General features: G+C 48.1%; 2 protein-coding genes across 5 annotated transcripts in view; both read right to left on the bottom strand.

The window, feature by feature from the left end:
* The window catches only part of LOC309525145 (uncharacterized protein), an 82,616-nt gene that overhangs the window by 38,076 nt on the left and 24,368 nt on the right, over positions 1–20,172 (bottom strand). The window contains exon 1 of one of the 2 annotated variants that reach the window (XM_082210595.1): positions 9,312–9,526. The exons of the other annotated variant lie outside the window; for it this stretch is intronic. The gene's annotated coding sequence lies outside the window, so the exon portion shown is untranslated. Of the gene's footprint in view, positions 1–9,311; positions 9,527–20,172 lie in introns of those variants that run through there. 2 annotated transcript variants of the gene reach the window in all.
* LOC309524741 (uncharacterized protein) lies at positions 806–20,153 on the bottom strand. 3 transcript variants are annotated; one of them, XM_082209719.1, is made up of 4 exons: positions 19,977–20,153; positions 12,119–12,490; positions 9,628–9,814; positions 806–8,088 (listed from the first exon to the last, which is right to left on the bottom strand). In XM_082209719.1, exons 1-4 carry the CDS (start codon positions 20,136–20,138, stop codon positions 6,761–6,763), a joined length of 2,049 nt encoding a protein of 682 aa, XP_082065845.1. In that variant the 5' UTR covers positions 20,139–20,153; the 3' UTR covers positions 806–6,760. The 3 variants fall into 3 exon arrangements, with proteins under 3 accessions (XP_082065845.1, XP_082065846.1, XP_082065847.1); XM_082209720.1 differs by lacking the exon at positions 12,119–12,490; XM_082209721.1 differs by lacking the exons at positions 12,119–12,490; positions 19,977–20,153 and adding an exon at positions 15,691–19,889.

Genomic DNA, 20,172 nt, shown 5'->3' on the forward strand with positions numbered 1-20,172 from the left:
AGCCTTGGCCGAGAGCCAGGAAGGGCCTCCCTGGAGGAGGAGGAGGAGGAGGGAGGCGCAGAGCGGGAGGGAGGGAGGGAACCCCAGGGGTCATCTAGTGACGGCGCCCCAATCGAAAATTTGACTTTTTTAAAAAAAATCTTTCACATTTTTTAATTTTTCCCGCGGCACACCAGGCAACATCTCGCGGCACACTAGTGTGCCGCGGAACAGTGGTTGGGAAACACTGGACTAGACATTGCTGGCGTGAGCTTAGGGGCGACAGCGGCCACAGTGCTGAAAAGTCCAAATAAATGGGCAGTCGCAGATCATGAATCTGACTTTCCTCCAACTTCCAAACCAAAACGGGAGGAAAAAAGCTTTCAGGTTTGAAAGTGGCATGTTAGTCAGGTTTGCTAAACCAAAACTAAGCCAAAATTTAGCTTAGTAAGTGTGAGGCAAAATACAGGGCAGTAAAACAAGGAACAGGGTGGTGAATCCAGGGCAGGGCAGGGAGGGGGGTTGGTGGACAGTTGGTTTTCTCTTTCCACCTGGTACTGAAGTGACTTCAAAACAATCCATTCCAATCTCCTGCAGCCTCACAGGATGGCCCCCCCGCCTGGAATTTGTCACACATGCATGCACACACCCAGATACTCATGAATCTGTCAGTCTGTCTGTGCTTGGCTACCCAGAGTTTAAATGCAGGACTTTTCACATTCACACACCCTTTCAAACACAGGTGCTTGGAAAGAATCCCTAATTTGGCAGAGAGGGGGGGGGAGATCTGAAATACTGGACAAAACTATCAATACAGGACATGGCATTTTGTATTAGGCAAAGCAGGACTTTATAGGTGATAACCAGCCCATTGTGTCCAGAAACAGACAATTAGGCAGATGGAGCTGTTCTAATATGGGAGTCCTATGCTGCCTATAGCCAGGCCTGGTCAGCAAAGTGTCTGCAGCTCTTTGAGCCATTGAAGTTTCTGAGCTCTTTTTAAAGGCAGCTCCATGTAGAGTGTGTTACAGTGACCCCTACCAAATGTGGCACCAGACTGCCTCTTTTTTTGGGGGGGGGGTAATTATCTGTTATAAACGTGTGTTTGTGTGTATGTGTGTAGTTTAAATTCTCTGAATGCTTGTTTTTTGAGAAGGGGCTCTTAGGGTCATGAAGCAATGCCTTTCAACACAGCTGCATAACATCATTGATTCTGCCCTCACACTGCCCTATTGTGTGTGGATTTTGATCCAGATGGAGAAAGATACAGCAGAATCCACCCCCCTCTCTGTGTCGCCCTTAGGTGTGCTCAGCCTTCACCCCCCCATTTCTTTATGGAGGGGCAAAGGCTATGCACTTTGTATAGACGCAACTACAACCAACAACTGGCGTCTTCTGGGTGCACTGAGCTCCTCCCCCCCCTTCTCTCCTCCAGATGTAATACAGATTCCCTCAGCATCTTGCCCCACCTTCCAGAAGGCAAATATATAACAATAATACATTTTATTTATATCCCGCCGTCCCCGGGAGGCTAACACCAGTAAAATTACAATAAAAACATAACAGGGGAAAAAACCCAATTCAAAATACAAGTTGAAATACAATTTAAAATGCAGCCTCATTTTAAAAGGAGCCCATAGATCAAAACCATAAGGGGAGGGAAACATAAGGGTCAGACTGAGTCCAAACCAAAGGCCAGGCGGAACAGCTCTGTCTTGCAGGCCCTGCAGAAAGATGCCAATCATCATCATCATCATAATTTATTATTTATACCCCGCCCATCTGGCTGGGCTTCCCCAGCCACTCTAGGCGGCTTCCAACAAAATATTAAAATACCGTAATACATCAAACATTAAAAGCTTCCCTAAACAGGGCTGCCTTCAGATGTCTTCTAAAAGTCTGGTAGTTGTTGCTCTCAGCCGGTGGGAGGGCGTTCCACAGGGAAGGCGCCACTACTGAGAAGGCCCTCTGTCTGTTTCCCTGTAAACTTGGCTTCTCGCAGTGAGGGAACCGCCAGAAGGCCCTCAGCACTGGACCTCAGTGTCCGAGTAGAACGAAGGGGGTGGAGACACTTTTTCAGGGCCCTGGTCCCTTGTGACAGAGTGTTCCACCAAGTCAGGGCCAGTACGGAAAAGGCCCTGGCCCTAGCTGAGACCAATCTAACCACCTTGTGACTTGGGACCTTCAAAGTGTTGTCATTTGTGGACCTTAAAATCCTCCATGGGGCATACCAGGAGAGGTGGTCCCGTAGTTACGTGGGTCCTAGGCCGCATAGGCTTTACAGGTCAAAACCAGCACCTTAAACCTGACCCTGTACTCCACCAGGAGCCAGTGCTGTTGGTAAAGCACTGGATGAAACTGAAAAACAGTTTCTATCCAAATGCGATTTTGGTTTTAAACGCAGTGTAAGGTAGTCTCTATGTGAGTATATTGTATTTAATTATGGGAATCAGTGTTTCTAGTGGGTTAACCAGGCTGGCATAGCAGGTTTGTTGGTTTTGGAATGTCTGATGTAGATTTTTTCAATTTGGTTGTTCTGTATGGGACAATGACAATAAAGATTATCGTATCATATCGTATTGTATTGATACATGTGATCCCATGGCAAGGACCCCGTAAGGAGCCTCGCCATGGCATTCTGCAGCTGCTGGAGTTTCTGGGTCTGATTGTTTGTTTAGGACATCATTATGTTGTAGGAAATGCCACTTGTTTCTTTGAAGGGTAGACTCTTTTCATCAGCAGTGATAAATATGACATTAATTGGTTAACGAGCAACAGCTTCAATGCTGCCAACATGAACTCTGTCTGAGGTTTCAGAAATACCCATTTCCTTCAAGAAAGATGCAAGAAATACTTTCCTTTTTGATTCTGGGCACTTGACTTCTCCCATCCTGCTACCATCAAGGCAGACATTTCGGGCTGAGATCCAGAGAACTCCTCAGCAGCAGCAGCAGCAACAGATGGAGCCCCCACAAACATTTGTCACATTTTGAAGGTTTTTTTTAATTAAAAACAAACAAAGGGCTTTTCCTTAGCCTCTCATAGCCCTGAAGTTAGCTCTTGAAAAAGAGAGGGTTTCCAAACATCATGGCCCCCAAGAATGAAAACAAACACTTCCAAATTCTTTTTTGCACACCCAGAGACAGGGATCAGCAACCTTTTAAAATCGAGGGCCGGATCACTGTCCTCAAACCTTGCTGCAGGACGGAGCATGCGCATACGCACTCTCTCGTTACTACACGATCCAAAGATTGGACCAAAAACTAATAATAAAGTTCCGAAGGTCTCAGTTCTGCGCCGTAGCATATCCGTTCCGTTCTGAGACACCCTCCCAGGGTTCTGGGGTGTGCGAAGCCTTGATTCCCTGTTTTTAACTCCGCTACCGAATGCAGCGAGCGGTTCCTTCCACAAGATGCATGTTCTCCGCTCTCCCGTCCTGGAGGGGGAAGACGCTTTCGGTAGCGGAGTTAAAAACCGGGAAACAAGGCTTCATACACCGCAGAACCCTGGGAGGGTGTCTCAGAACGGAACCACTGGCTGTAGTGGCAGGAGCAGTGAGCCAGTTGAGGGCAGGAGAGGGGCTGCCTTAAATGGCGGCCGTCGAGCAACCATGCTGGCACAAACAAAGCCCAGGCCCTTTCCTCTCGGCTCTAGGAGGAGGGAGGGAGGAGGAAAGAACTCTGCAACCAATCAGAGGGAAACAATGATGCTGGCACCAATCAAAGGCTAGCCCCCTTCCTCTGCAGGGTGGGGAGAAGCCAGGAGACGGGAGAGAAAAAAGTGGTGTAGCCTGAACTATATGAATCAGAACCATGAGGCAATTTCTGGAACATCCACGGGCCGGATCCAGAACCCATTTGGGCCGGAACCAGCCCGTGGGCCTTAGGTTGCGGACCTCTGTCCAGAGACTTGACAGCCATCTTCACTTCACTCCTCAGTCCCTTTCACTAATCTCCCCTAACCCTAATTCTTTCACACATTCCTTTAAAACATTTCTGTGAACCAAGAAACACAAAAAACCACACCCTCGCTGGTCACCTTCCACAGGTCAAAAGTCAATGCACAAAATATTTGTTGGGTGTAGTGAAGGGTTAACCTTCTGTGCCTCGAGCCTGAGAGGAGGCGCATACAAGGGAAGTACGCCAGGAGGTGACGAAAGCAGCTTGGAGTGCTGTGAACTGAGTGGAAAGCGAAAGCAGTTTGTTGCGTCGCTGCAAGCTGAGAGAGAAGGACGCAGAAAAATGCAGCTACAGACCGATGGCTGTTATGGATGGAAATATGCTATTTTGCTCCCAATAAAGAGACTTTAGGACAGAAGAAACGTTTGGGACTGATTTACTGCCCTTTCGACACACAACCACTGTGCAACTTTGCTAATTGCTAATTGCTTTACGACCTGCAGAGGCTCGCAGGGGGAAGCGTGCTGGACGCCGAACAATAAAGCAATAAATCTACACGAATAGGTTATGGGTCGATACGAAGCGTGTGAGAAAGGGCTTTGGAAGACTTCAAAAGACTGAACGTCAGCTTGAGCGATTGCCAAGGCTTCAAAGAGAGCAGAGGGCAGATCGGAGGAGGCTGACGGAGAGGGAGCTGAGAGCCACGTCGTCCGGAGTGCCCGGTTTGGCTGCAGAGTGAGTACCTTTTGCAAAAGGCCAACAGAAGGGAAGGGAGGCAATGGCTCAGCCCCATGGACATGGCTTTGAGTTTAAGCTGTCATGTCAGAAACTGACTAGCCAAAATTGGCTGCAGTGGAGCTTTCAAGCGGAGCTGATGCTAGTGGGGGAGCAGCTGTGGGATTTAGTCCACCCCTCACAAAATGCAGCTGGGAAAGCAGTGGCAAGAGAGTTCTGAGGTATTTGCAGGAAACCAAACACTTTTGTCTTAGGTTGCCAGCACAAGGAGAAGTCAAGCTGACTTGCTTTGTGGACTCAGATTGGGCTAATCTTGAGGATCGCAAGTCTGTGTCTGGCCTAGTGGTGAGGTTTGGGAACTCAGTGGTTGAATGGAGGTCCAAGAAACAAAGTCTTATAGCGCTTTCATCCACTGAGGCTGAGTTCAGTGCTCTTTCAGAGGTATGCAGAGAAGTAGAGTTCTATGCTTGCTTAGTGCAGGAACTCTGCAAAGTGGATTGTCAACCAATATGTGTTTTCGAGGACAACCAACCATGCCTGCGTTTGGCAGAGTCAGGTCAGTTCAAGGAGAGAACTAAACACTTGGACATTCGCTTTCGGAATGTGTGCCAGAGTGTTTAGGAGGGATTAGTTGCGCTGAAGTATTGTCCCTCTGCCAAGAACCTAGCTGATGGGTTCACAAAGCCACTCACCTTCCAAAGACATGGGGAGTTTTGCGAAGGTCTGGGTTTGGGACGACCAAGGGTCGATTCTCCCCTCAGGCACGAGACAAGAGTGGGTGTTGGGTGTAGTGAAGGGTTAACCTTCTGTGCCTCGAGCCTGAGAGGAGGCGCGTACAAGGGAAGTACACCAGGAGGTGACGAAAGCAGCTTGGAGTGCTGTGAGATGAGTGGAAAAGAAAGCAGTTTGTTGCATCGCTGCAAGCTGACAGAGAAGGACGCAGAAAAATGCAGCTACAGACCGATGGCTGTTATGGATTGTAAATATGCTATTTTGCTCCCAATAAAGAGACTTTAGGACAGAAGAAATGTTTGGGACTGATTTACTGCCCTTTCGACACATGACCGCTGTGCAACTTTGCTAATTGCTTTACGACCTGCAGAGGCTCGCAGGGGGAAGCGTGCTGGACGCCGAACAATAAAGCAATAAATCTACACGAATAATATTTAATAAAAACAGCTCCAAGCAGGTACACAAGAGCACAGAAAAAAGGAGATGAGTTTTAAAAGCAATCCCAAATGAACATTTAACACAGAGACCTTTTCATTCAGCTGGAAAATGCTATCAGTAAAAAGCTCTTCAATAGATTATGCAAATTTCAAGTAATGAGCGCCTGGAATGCTGATCTACAAGACAAGGGCAGACCATCATTTTGGCAGTGAAAGGCGGACCTGAAAACTCAATAGATTCAACACACACCTTGAGCATTGCAGATTCACACTCTCTACCTGTTTATCTAGCAAAAAGTTGCCACTTACTTTGTACATTTAGTATATGTGTGACCTCCATTACTTTAATACATATATATGTGTATACAAATTTAAGTACAAACACTAAAACATCATTCCATGCGTTTACAACTGATTTCCCCCTTTATGAGTTTCTTGATGTAAGTAGTGAACCCTGAGTTGAACACTATACAGTGGTGCCCCGCAAGACAAATGCCTCGCAAGACGGAAAACCCGCTAGACAAAAGGGTTTTCCGTTTTGGAGGCGCTTCGCAAAACGAATTTCCCTATGGGCTTGCTTCGCAAGACGAAATGTCTTGCGAGTTCCTGCGGGTTTCCCCCCTTTTTCCCCCCTTTCCCTAAGCCGCTAATCCGCTTATCAGCTAATCTGCTGATAAGCCGCTTAACAGCTGATCCGCTAAAAGCCGCTAATCCGCTAAGCTATCAATGGGCTTGCTTCGCAAGACGAAAAAACCGCTGTATGAAGAGCCTCACGGAACGGATTAATTTCGTCTTGCGAGGCACCACTGTACATTTATATCATTAATTCATTCATGAATATTAAGGTCTCCACTCCCTCTGAAACCCTTTCCACAGTCAATACACCTGTAGTTTTCATTGTGTATGAGTTAGCTGATGTCTTCTAAAGCGTCCATTTTTACTGAAGATCATTCCACACTCCATATATTTAAATGGCTTCTATCCTATGTGAGTTCGTTGATGTATTCTAAGTTTCCCACCTTCACTGAAGCTTTTTCCACATTCAATACATTTAAATGGTTTATCTCCTGTGTGAGTTTGTTGATGTATTCTAAGATATCCACTTCGACTAAAGCTCTTTCCACAATCCACACATTCAAATGGTTTCTCCCCCGTGTGAGTTCGTTGGTGTATTCTAAGATATCCACTTTCACTGAAGCTCCTTCTACATTCAATACATTTAAAGGGTTTCTCCCCCGTGTGAGTTCGTTGATGTATTCTAAGTGTTCCATTCCTACTGAAGCTTTTTCCACATTCAATACATTCAAATGGTTTTTCCTCTGTATGAGTTCGCTGATGTATTCTAAGGTGTCCATGTTGACTGAAGCTCTTTCTACATTCAATACATTTAAATGGTTTATCCATGTGTATTCGTTGATGTATTCTAAGTGATTCACTGCGACTGAAGCTCTTTCCACATTCAATACATTTAAATGGTTTCTCCCCCGTGTGAGTTCGTTGGTGTCTTCTAAGTGATCCACTTTCACTGAAGCTCTTTCCACATTCAGTACATTCGAATGGTTTCTCCCCCGTATGAGTTCGTTGATGTATTCTAAGATATCCACTTTGACTGAAGCTCTTACCACACTCCATACATTTAAATTGTTTCTCCCCCGTGTGAGTTCGTTGATGTATTCTAAGATATCGACTTCCACTGAAGCTTTTTCCACATTCAATACATTCAAATGGTTTCTCCCCTGTATGACTTTGTTGATGTATTCTAAGAGATCTGCTTCGACTGAAGCTCTTTCCACAATCCACACATAGAAATGGTTTCTCCCCCGTGTGAGTTCGTTGGTGTATTCTAAGTGCTTCATCTTTACTGAAGCTCTTTCTACATTCAATACATTTAAATGGTTTCTCCATGTGAATTCGTTGATGTTTTCTAAGTCTATCACTTCGACTGAAGCTCTTTCCACAATCCATGCATTTAAATGGTTTCTCCCCCGTGTGAGATCGTTCATGTCTTCTAAGTGCCCCACTTCGGCTGTAGCTCTTTCCACATTCCATACATTCAAATGGTTTCTCCCTTGTGTGAGTTCGTTGATGTATTCTAAGTGCTTGACTATGACTAAAGTTCATTCCACACTTCATACATTCAAATAGTTTCTCTCCTTTGTGAGTTTGTTGATGTATCCTCAGACTTCCACTGTGATAAAAGCACATCCCACATTCCATACATTTAAACTGTTTCTTTGTTCTTCCCAATGAATTCACAGGTGGCTCCATAGAATTCTGACTTTCATCTTCCTCACCTGTTTGGGAGTCTGGGAGGAAAGAGAATCCTGTTAGATTTTCAAGAAAGACAAAAAGGGAACTGAACACATGTCAATCCCAATCTGTACCTTCTCTCATTGTAACACCTTCATTCTCCACTGTCCTCTCTAGGTTCCATATTTTTTGAAAAGCAGATGAGATAATGGCAGGAGCAACACATGATCACTCCATTCACACTTAATAAAGCACCATCGTTTTATAATACAGATCTATGGTGGAATTGGCTTATTAGACTATTTTTTCTTTCTAAAGTGAAGAAATGATCTCAGGGTAAAGTAACGGTATTTCCCTTGTGAAATAAATAAAACTTAAGTGCTACATGTAACTGTAAAAATATTGCACTATATTGGAACCTAAGAAGAGCCTTCTGGATCAGGCAAAGGCCCACCTAGTCCAGCATCCTCTTCTCACAGAGGCCAACCAGATGCCTGTGGGAAACCGGCAAGCAGGACTGGAGCACAAGAGTCTTCTCTGCCTTCCTGTGCTTTCCAGAAACTAGTATCAAGAAGCATTATTGCCTAGGACAGCGAGGGCAGAGCAGAGACGTCAGTCTTATCCTTTTCTTCAAGCTATCCAAGTTGCTGGCCGTCACTGTCTCCTGTAGGATGGATTCCATAGATGAACTACGCTTCTGTTTATTCATCTTTTGCAGCCCTTAAAGGCTGATAGATGTATTATGGCCTAAGCTTTTGTGGGCTGCAGTCAGACAAAGTGGAATTTTGAGCAGGATACGTGATGCCATAAGTGCTACATGTACCTGTAAATTTTGAGCAGGATACGTGATATAAACGTCTGAGTCTCTTTGTTGGCTTTGTGTACTTATTTTGAAATTTGTACCAAGGTTGTACCATAGTATCTCCATGTAAGCTTAGGGACGGACAAAATTACAGGGTGGTATAAATTATTATCCCACTCACTCTAACACACAATCCCAGTCTGTAAGATTGGCCAGTTTACAGAATTTGCTTCTTCTTCTTCTATGGCGATCATTAGTAACCGAGTAAATAATACTGACCACTGTTGGTCTTCATATGTCCAATCCTAAGTGTAGAGCCTCCAGCCACATGAATTGTGTATAATGATAACGGGTCCTTTGTCGCCTAAGCCCACCAAACTGGGGAGGTGCTTACATTTATTGTATTTTGATGCTGGTGGAATGTATCTCTCTGACCCTGTCTACAACAAATAAAAGTAACAGAAACAATTTGAATACATTAATTATAAATAATTATGGGAAGCATTTCCATCCCCCTTCACCGATTTTTCAGGATTGGTGTGCAACATCATTATCATCAATTATTCCCATCGTGGAAATAACCCCTAAGATTTCAAAGCCTGGAGGAAGAAAATCTGCCCCAACTACTTTATGAAAGGGATTCAAGAAACAAAGAGCTCCTTTGGAGAAGGCCTCACCCCTTCCTTCTTCCTGTCAAGGAACTACCTTCCATTTGTCTCCTCTCCATCTTTTCCTCTTTCTCCCGCCACCATCCCTCTATCCCTGTCCCCATCTCCTCTCCCTTGGAACTCACCAGATTTCTCCAAGGGTCCTGGGAGGGAATGCTCAGAGGTTGTGGGGAGGGATGCGGGAGACAGCCTGACCAGGTCAACCGTCCATCTTCCTCCTTCCATCCTGGCCAGGGTTGCAGGTTCAGTCTCAGCTAGGTTTGCAGCTTGAGCTTCCTGAGGAGCGCAGAATCCAGAGCAAGTTGCAGCTTCCTGGGAGGAAGGGAAGAAGAAGCCAAGGGAGTCTGAGAGCCCCTGCAGGGATTCTCCTGCCCAAGACATTCTGCTGCCCCTGGAGAAGCCCCAATTGGGTATCCCCTTCCCAAGAGCCCCCACCCATTTTCAAACACCTTTGGCAATTCCTTTCACCTGCTTGTCCCATCTCCCTTCCTATGGCTGGCATGGTATGCACATTAGTGGCCTGAGAGTAGATTCCATAGAACTTAAGAGTTAATTTGCAAAGGACTGCTCTGAATACATGGGTGGCCCTTGCATGGAGAAGAAGGAAGCCCCTTGCTTGCATCAGGACCCCCTGGGAGAGGCGGTGGATCCGCCCACTGCTCCCTCTGCCCTCGCTCCCACCTCCTCTGTCCTCCTGCCCTGCAAACACCCTTTGCTCTTGTTCCTCAGAGGAGAGAGGCGGCAGAGGGAAAGAGCCTTCAAACCATCCGTTTCCTCCTCTGCTCCCCCTCCTGTCCTTTAGGGAAACAGGAGCTTTGGTCTGGAGTAAACAACTTAGATGGCAAGTTCACAAGATAAGCACTTTAAAGCACTGCTTGTTCCTATTATGTGTGTGTCTGTGTGTGTTTGGACGAAGAGGACAACATACATGTTTACACCACGTGATTACTTAAAGAGGGCAATTCTTTAAAACTGAAGGCCATTTCTACAAAATGGAAGACTTCCGATGGCAGCCTTTTACAAGGAAATTGTTGATAGTTTTTATTTTTTTGGAAGCTACCCAGATGGGCTGAGGCAACCCAGTCAGATAGGGAGGATGCAAATAATAATAATAATAATAATAACAACAACAACAATAATAATAATAATAGAGCCTGTACTGGGATGCGAGTGGCGCTGTGAGTTAAACCACAGAGCCTAGGACTTGCCGATCAGAAGGCTGGCAGTTCAAATCCCCGCGACGGGGTGAGCTCCCATTGCTCGGTCCCTGCTCCTGCCAACCTAGCAGTTCGAAAGCACATCAAAGTGCAAGTAGATAAATAGGCACCCCTCCGGCGGGAAGGTAAACGGTGTTTCCGTGCGCTGCTCTGGTTCGCAAGAAGCGGCTTAGTCATGCTGGCCACATATCCCGGAAGGTGTACGCCGGCTCCCTCGGCCAGTAAAGCGAGATGAGTGCCACAACCCCAGAGTCGCTCACAACTAGACCTAATGGTCAGGGATCCTTTACCTTTTTAAGCCTGTCCTGCTAGGCATGCTGATCAGAGACTCTGTCCAAACAACACCTTTGAACGCAACAGGACTTCCTATTTCTACTGCTATCAGTGGGAACAGTCAAACCACGAAGCCACTGATCAGCCAGAGTTTCCTGTTTTCACCAAGCACAGTTTGAAGTTAGCTTAATATCCCAGCTTGTTCCAAAGCTGGCAGCTGTAGTTTCCTGGTTTGGGCAAAATGGAAAGTTTGTTAGTTATGGCTCATAAGAGACTGCCTGGTTTCATCACAGTTCACCCTCAGGGCCGGCCCAATCATGAGGTAAGCTGGGACAATTGGGTCAGGAGGCAGATGCAGGGAGATATGGGACCAGCACGTTCCCAGCTCCTCTGTTTGTTAGCCTTGCTGCCAGTGCAGGACCACAGCTGGTAAATTTGTGCAACTACCCATGCAGAGTCCTTCTCTTTTCCCCTCTCTCACTAAAGGTTGGGTGGGGGTCCTTCCTGGAGTGATGCATTCTGGCTGTGGGGGCCAGAAGACTGGGGTGGTGGCGGCTAGAGTTTTTAGTTTTAAACTTGGGTCAACTTAGGCTTTAGCATAACTTTGCTGCAGCAATGCATTAAAAACTGTTCCTATTTTTAACCCAGCTTCTCAGGCTGTGATTCAGTCATCTGAACCTGGCCATTATCTTAATAAATCTTGCAACAACCTTGCAAGATGGGCCAGTCTTATTTAATGCGACTACACATGGGATTGCTGGGGCTGCAAGACGTGCCAAGATTTCTACCCCAGTGGGGAGCAAAAAGAGCATTTTGGAAATGGAGGAAATTTAGAGGAGGAAAAAGGGGGTTGGTGGAAGGACCCCTCTTCTGACGTAGCTTCTGCTCTGATGAAATTCCGAGTCCCCTGTGGTTGCTTTATTAAAGTAACAACATCAGGAGATATGATCGCAAACCTCCCATGTGTAAGAAAGTTTGGTCTAGCAAGCCTTTTAAAAGTGGATTAGAGAGAAAGTGCAGGGAGGAGGAATATTCACCACCAAAGCTAAACAGAACCTCCATGTCGAGAGGCAGTGGACCTGTGACCTCCAGGTGCTGGAAACCCAGGTGAGAGGAGGGCACTTACCTTTCCCAGGAGCCCCTTAGTGTCTGGGAGCAGGGTCTGGTCTGTCCCCCCTGCTCTCCCACTGGGCCACCGACTGGCATCCGCAGCTCCCCTGAAGGAGAGGACACCATCCCCGGAGTGGGGAGGACTGGGAGCCTGTGGGGTTTCCCACCCTGAACGAGGGGGCTGCATCGTCTTCAGGAAATCCTGCTTCTGGGCCTCCCAGTGCTGCTGCGGCTGCCCCTCCTCTGGCTCCTGCTTAATCTGACATAAATCTTCCCCAGGCAGGAGATCCCTGATGGTCCCAACTTGGCCGGCAGGAGGTTTCTTTCCTTTGCACTCCAGTCTCTCCCTCTCCCTGGGTCTCTGCTCTTCCATTTTTACGCCACCCTGCTGGAAAAGAAATAAACACAAAGTAAAATAAAACTCAAGAATAAAAACAAAAGGACATTTTTAACCATTTGCCAGTTTTTGAAATATATTATTACTCTTTCTATTTCTAATGTTCAGGATGTGAATGACAATCATTATGTCACCCAAACAACTCCACCCAGGGACGAGGGGAAGTTATCCAAAGACTGGGGGAAACATCAAGGTTTATGGAAGTACAAATAATATTTGGGGGTGGGGGAACCAAGGCAGTGGTAGGGAAATCCAAAAACAACCCAGTGAGAGGGCTGAGCATGTTCAGTGGACAGGGAATGCAGCATGAGTCAGACCGGAGGAGCAGGCGCCGGAGTGGGAGCACGGGGAGGACCAACTCTGGAGGAGAGAAACAGAGATTTGGAGCAACAGCTGGCTCTACTAGTGGCGCGGCTAGATGAAAGGCGGACTCAGGATGCCCAGGGGAAACCCACCCCCATCGCAAGGAGGGTACCGGGACTGGTGCATAAATTTGGGGGCAATCCCAGAGATTATAATGCATTCAAGACGGAGGTGCAGTACGCGCTGGACCTGCAGTATGATGACTTTGTGGACGATGGGGTGAGGGTAGCCTATGTGATAGGGCATCGCCAAGACGGTGCCAGAGAATGGGTCAGACCCTTAATGGCATTGGAGAATGCTGCCTTAAAGGACCTTAGGAAATTTTTGGGCGCCATGGACCACATGTTTTCCAGTCAAGTGGAGCAGAGCGTGACTCGCAGGGAACTGATGGCGTGCAAACAAGGGAGCCAATCAGTTAGAGAGTACTGGTCGCGTTTTGCGATGCTGATCCACAGACTTGGGTGGGAACTGGATTCGGAACCAGTGCAGATGCTATTTGAGGAAGGCTTAGCCCCTTCGGTAAAGGACGAACTTTCCCGCTCACCCCGCCCGCAATCGATGGATCAGCTGACTAAGATGGCGCTTGCTGTTGGAGTACGCCAAGAAGCGTGCGCTCTAGAGAAGCAGGAAGGGAGAGCAGAGCGTTGGCATGACAACCGCATTCCTGAAATGCCAGAGCAACCTTCCCAGCCAGCGGAGCCAATGGAGATTGGAGGGGCGCGCGCGGGGGGGTTTCAAACTCCAGCGAGGTTCGCAAGAGGGAGGGGAAAACGACCAAGAAGTGTTTTCTCTGCCAACAGCCAGGACATTTTGCCAGGGTCTGCCCTCAGAGAAAGGCATGGCAAGGAATGGTGCGGGTGGCTGGTAGTGAGGAGGAGGGGAATAATAAAGAGCAGGGAAACGCCAGCGCTTGGCTGCCGATCAGAGGGCACAGCAGCCAGGCCAGCAACCAGTAAAAGTGCCCAAACCAGACCCCCCCGAGCAGCCATAGCCATATGAACAAAACTTTCCACCCCTGTCAGTGAAAATACAACGTACATTCTCATTATGTACATTCCTGAGCCATTTACAAAACTGACGAAACTTGGTAAAGGCTTCAGACTTTTTCTGCAGCACATAGACCCATGCATATTTAGAATAGGAGTCTATCAAAACCATGAAAAACCTTGAATTGCCTCTAGAGAGCGCTAGAGGCCCCACTAAGTCTGCATGAATGACTTCGTATGGTTTCTTGGCCTCTCTCCCAGACTCTGTACCTTTGGGAGCTTGCTTTGCCTTACTCTCAGCACAAGAAACACATTTCATGTGGTAGGGACATTCTTTCAGCTTCATACCCTGAACCATATCAGGCATTTTTGCCACAGCCTGGAAATTCAAATGGCCATAAACACGGTGGTAATAATGAATACATTGGTCATGCAACTTTTCATTCTTATCAACATACAAATTGCAACACTCTTTCTCAGTTGCTTCTACAGTACCTGTACCTGAAACAAAAGGCAATTGATACAGACCATTTACACATTTTGCATATAGAATGAGCTTGCCATCTCGACGAATTTCACAGCGAGATTTAGCAAACACCACCTTAAAACCCTGAAGATCAAGCTGGGAAACACTCAACAAATTGTCCTGAATATCAGGCGCATACAGGACATTCTTAATAGTTGCATTCAGGCTCTTTAAGAACACAGTTCCCTTAGCCAAACTCGTGAGAACTGTCCCATCTGCTTGATTAATTTCTTTCTCTTGCTTCTCAAGCTGAACAAAGAGATCCTTATCTTTGGCTACGTGGTTGGTACAGCCAGAGTCGATCACAAAGAAACTCCGCCCACGTTGACTGGAGCAGCGAGAGATCAAGGCCTTTGAAGTAGCAGGTGCTTGGGGATTTCGTCCTCCTCCCCCTGTGCCTCTGAAGTTTCCCTTCTTCTTTGAAGATTTCTTGCAGCACTGAAAACTCAAATGGCCTTGTGCTCCACACAAAAAGCACTGCCTCAACTTTAGTGCTTTAACAGCAGCAGTTTCACTTTCACTTCCCCCTGATGAAGACTCAGGCACATTTTCAAGCACATTTTTAGCAGCACAGTCCTGGCTTTCTCTAACAGCCTGTCTGACATCCCACTCATTCAAGAGCACGCTAGACACATAATCTTCTGTTAGCCGGTCAGCAGGCATTGTAGAAATCTGGGCAGCTACTCCATCGTAAGAATCATCTAGGCTATTTATCATCAGCATTGCAAACATAGCCTCTGAAATAGCCAGGTCTCGCTGAACAAGGTCCTGTCTGAGACGTGTTAACTGAGATAGATGGCTAGGCAAATCAGCACCTTTCTCCAACTGCAACCTGCACAGCTTCTTGAAGAAAATCACACTGGAACCAGCATTTTGTCTCAGATGCATATCTCTCAACTTATGCCAAACAGCTTGTGCAGTCTCTTGACCCTCTAAGTTCACCAGCAAGTGGTCTGAAACACTCAAAACAATTGTCCCTCGGGCTTTCATATCTGCAGCATGCCACTCAGCCCAATCATCATCATCTTTATCTGGAGGGTCATCTTCCATTGTGTGAAATAGCTTTTCCCTCCGTAAAAGCGCTTTCATCTTAACTTGCCAAACTGCATAGTTTTTAGGCGTGAGGAGAGGAAAGGACAGAGCCATCTGGCCAGAATGTGCGCAGGCCATGTCTGCTATTACTTAGAGCAAGACACTTCCCTCGTGCAAACACAGATAAAGCCTTGGACTTCTTCAGCCACTCTCTCTCCCACTCAGAGCGCAATTAACAGGCAAACAGGGATGCTATCTTCTTTCTTTGGCAGTCAGCAACATACCTCCATAAATCAAGCAGCAGCAACAGCAACAGCAGCAGCTTGAGCACTCTGCTCCAACACAGCTCTGCTTCTAGGCACCACAAATCAGTCCAGCATGCAGCCTCCGTTCCGCCGTCCAGCAATCAGCAACAGAAACCTCTGGCGACTGGGACGACTGGGATAACTGGAACAACGACTGGTCAGACGACTGGGCCCATAACCGTTGTCAGCATCGCCTTTGAGCCAGTGCACCGACTGGACTCATGCACCTCAACCCCGACTGGGCTAGGTGAGCTGGGTAGCACTGCCAGCGACCACCTTTCTCACAGGGACAGGTCACCGTGCTGTGGACTCACAGCTTAGAGCTGAGAGCACCGGATTCACTTGACCAATAATACAGTCGTTGCGCAGCAGAATTTTGCAGAGTCTTGCAGAGTATAAACCACTCGGAGAGCAGCTCTGTAGAATATCTTCTTTTTATTCTATAGCTACAACTATGATACAAAACTATATACAGAGCTAAAAGATCTAAGCATAAATCAGTGCTACACTGAGAGTCTGCAGCTGCTCTTAGCAGCAACCTTATCTCTAGACACGATCTCTAACACTCTCTCTCTCTCCGATACAGTGACTGACTCACTCACTGGCTGACTCACTCACTGACTAAGTAGAAAGCAGAACATTGCTCCTCCTCTCTGTAGAATCAGCAGGCTCCTCAGGAGATTCTTGGATATGGGAGGGGTGAAATCTCCTCAGGAGGATGTCTTCAGTGAGAAGGAGGCTGATAGACTACCCCCTCATAGGCCCTTTGACTTTCAAATCAACCTAGTCCCAGGGGCTCAGCTGCCAGTGGGTAAGCTGTATGCCATGTCGGACAGGGAGATGCAGGAGTTGCGGGAGTTTATTGACAAGAACCTGAAGAGAGGTTTCATAAGAGAATCGAGGGTGGGGGGGGCAGCCCAGTGTTCTTTGTGGACAAAAAGGACTCCAAACAGCCTAGACTAGTCGTGGACTCCAAACAGCCTAGACTAGTTGTGGGTTAAATTTGGTATCGGAACCAGTGACCTTCCCAATGCCCAGGATAGACGACATTTTAACCAGGGTAAGGAAGTGGAAAATTTTTACCAAGCTGGACCTTCGGGGGGCGTACAATTGGATTAGGATGAGGGAGGGGGATGAATGGAAAACCACCATGTTCACCCCTCTGTGGGCATTTGAGTACTTGGTTATGCCTTTCGGATTACAATCGGGCTCCGCCGGTTTTCAATCCTTCATGCACCACGTGTTGGGGTCCCTACTTTACAAGAATTGTGTGGCCTTTCTAGATGACGTGCTAATCTACTCGGAGAACGAGGAGCAGCATGTGAAAGACGTCAGGGAAGCGTACAAGAGGCAGGCAGATAAGCACCGCAGAGAAGGGGAAACCATAAGGGTTGGGGACCAGGTGTGGTTGTCAACCCAAGGGTTACTGTTCAAGGGAGGTTGTAAGAAATTACGGCCAAGCGATTGAGACCTTTCGTGGTAACACAGCAGGTGAATCCTGTGGCCTTTAGGCTCAACTTGCCGACTAACATGAAACTGCACCCGGTGTTCCACAGGTCCTTACTCTCTCCATACCGGGAGGGAAGGGAATTTCCGGGGCGAGAGAGAGAGATCCCCACCCACCCACAGGTGGAGGAAAGGGAACTCAGCAGTCAAGCCGCGGAAATTCTCGATTCAAGGTGGAGGGGGAGACAGGTGGAATATTTGGTGGCTTGGGAGGGGGAGCCCGAGTTGGAAAACATGTGGGTTCCGGCAGAAACCATCAGGGATGAGTATCTTCGGGAGGAGTTTCATCGCAGGTTCCCAAGGAAGCCGAAACCACTAGAGAGATTCTGAGAGGAGCAGTTTGGCACCACGGATGAAGAAGAAGAGTTTAGGGGGTATCCGACCTCTGAAGAGGAGGGAGGGGAGGTATCAGAGGGAGAGGAATCAGACTGGGAAGATTGGGCAGCGGAAAGAGACAGCAGCAGGTGGAGAGCTATATTTGAATCATCTGAGGAAGGGGATAGCTCTTTCCAGGGGTTTCCCGCATCACCATCAAAGGAACGGGCCGGGGGTGAGGAGGGCCCTGGGGGGGAGGTGGATGTCAGGGAACTGCCATCGGAGCCAAGAGTGGTGGTAAGGCTCCCCAATGACGCAGGAGAGGGGACCAGCAGGGGGAGAGAGAGCACTTCCTCTGGGAAAGGAAATCACCGTGACGCCAGGAAGAAAAGGGAGCCTGAGAGGTCTTCGGAGGGAGGGCTCAGAGACTCTTCCACCGAGACCAGCGGGGAGAGCACAGGACCTCCGCTAGGCACACCCACTCTTCTGCGCAGGGAGGCTAGGCGGAGACTTGGTGTCAAGGAACTATTATGTCGGAAGAAGTTCAGGAAACGCCCACTGACGGATTCTGCCAGTGATTAAGACAGCCACGGAATAAGGGCTGTCCGGCCAGTGAAAGGTTTAGCCGGACAACGCAGTCTGGAGCAGTTGCGGCTTACGCACAAGCAACCCCCTATTCCCATTACAAAAAGGACAAAAGGAATATCCAAAATATTTTAAATTTGATGGTCATAAACTCTCTTGACTGAAGACACTCTAACTTGCAGTCCATTGGCTGCATATGGCTTGCCAAGCCTCAGGGTGTGTCCTGCTAGTCCCTGCTGTTTCCATCTCCTGATCTGATCATAGGATGAAGATCTCTGTCTGTTCTGGAGAGAAAGATGCCTAAAGGGCCCTTGGAGAGATTTTTTAAACTCCAATTTCACCACAAAGCAGCACAGTGCTGAAATGGGGTAAAAGCCCTGATCTGGAAATAAATGATCCCTCTGGCTGCTCTTTAAAGAGGATTTCTAAAGAACAATCTGAAGGGTCTTTTTTCCACAGATCTCCTTGCTAATTCAGCAGAGTCTTCTTGTGCTCTTATTTCTCCTCCAGCTCAGCACTGGGGTTGGAAGGTCTAAACATGTTGATTGTGTTTGCAAGACTTGTATGTATGCTAGATGGCATGTCTGGTGAGTGTGTGCAGCACCTCTGGCGTGTGTGCATGTGACTTTATGGTCTGCATCTCTTTTCTGTGTGCGCATGCATGTGCATACATTGGCCACAAAGCTCGCTGGAATGTGGCCTCCAGAATCAATGCAGCTTTAAGCCCATAAATCTTCCGTTCCTCCTGTTCTATCAGAAAGAACATTCAAATCTGAGACTATCAGGAGGAGAGAACTGGATCTACAGAGTTAATGTTCTCAAGATCCTATGGACACAAACTGCAATGAGATTTTCCATTAATTGCTTTGAGATTTTTTCCCCTTAAAAATATGAAGCAGCAGTGAAATGAAATGAGTAATAATCTGAACATGAATAATCTGAACATAGAATCCTCCTTTCCTCTGCCTTCTCAAATCTGGCACTCACTTCAACCCTCAGCCTTCATTTGCCTTACTGAGGAAGGTGGAAATAAAACAATTAATGAAACCAGGCTTAAGCCTGTCTCACTTATTTACACGCAGACACAAGAGGTCACTAACTTGACAGCTTGGGAAAAGATCAGATGCATTCTCTGGAGTATAGATCTATCAGCTGTTTTAATTGCCATGACAGATCAACAGAACCTCCATGTGTAGACACAGTGTACCTTGATTTGGGGCAGGCAAAAGAAGCCATTTCCTTGCTAAATGAACCTGATGGACATCATTGCCACAAGATGCGGTGATGGTGGTGGCAAAGAGAGCTTTAAAAGGCGACCAATTCACGAAGGAGGACAATAGGTTTATCAATGGCACTGGCAGAGGAAGGGGGGGCAGGAGTAGTGGCCTGCAAAGGGTGTCAGGGGGCTGCAGAGTGAGAGGGGCCCCCCTGCTGCACTTTCCCCCCTGCCTCCCCTTCCCTCTCCGCCGTGGGGAGGACCGTGGAAGAGGACGGGGCTCCCTGCTGAGGGACAGGGAGAGGGGCGGCAAAAGCCCCAGGTACGCAGCTGATCATCGGACGACTATATGCATCGTCCATCGCGAAGCAGCAGCTGCCTTGGACCCCTCATTCTGCCCCTTGAGCTCAGGACTGAAGGGAGCAGCTCCCCAGGGTCTCCGGCAGGGTCCGTGCCAGCCTGAGCCAGAGATGTTTGCCCCTGTGCCCTCCTGCAGATGCCCTGCCCCTCAGCTGCGCCCCTTCCCCTTCCTGCCCGGGTGGGGGGGGGGGCGCCCTGCAGCCTCTGACTCCACTCGGGGCCTGATCCTGCCAGGCGCACCTGCTCTCCTCCCCCTCCTGCCCCCCCCCCCCGCCTCCTGCACCTCGGACTCCTCGCTCCGTCCCTGCTGCGGAATCCGGCTCCTCTCCGGGGAAACTCGCCAGGCCACGGGCCGCTGCTCCTCCGCTCTCCTCGGCGGGGGACAGGAAAGTGCAGCCGCTCTCGAGTCCCCCTGGCTGGCCCCGTTTCCTGCCTCTCTGAGCATCGGAGCTCGCTGGCTGTGGGTGGGGCCCTGGGAG

The sequence above is a fragment of the Podarcis vaucheri genome, assembly GCF_965113315.1.
Source record: "Podarcis vaucheri genome assembly, chromosome: 2".
NCBI classification, from domain to species: Eukaryota; Metazoa; Chordata; class Lepidosauria; order Squamata; family Lacertidae; genus Podarcis; species Podarcis vaucheri.

Coding starts and splice junctions, on each gene's coding strand:
- LOC309524741 (XM_082209719.1), bottom strand. CDS start 20,138: ATGCTCAGAGAGGCAGGAAACGGGGCCAGCCAGGGGGACTCGAGAGCG. Junction 12,491..19,976: donor GACGGAGCGAGGAGTCCGAG/GTGCAGGAGGCG, acceptor TTTCTTTTCCAG/CAGGGTGGCGTAAAAATGGA. Junction 8,089..9,627: donor AGGACCCTTGGAGAAATCTG/GTGAGTTCCAAG, acceptor CTTTCCTCCCAG/ACTCCCAAACAGGTGAGGAA.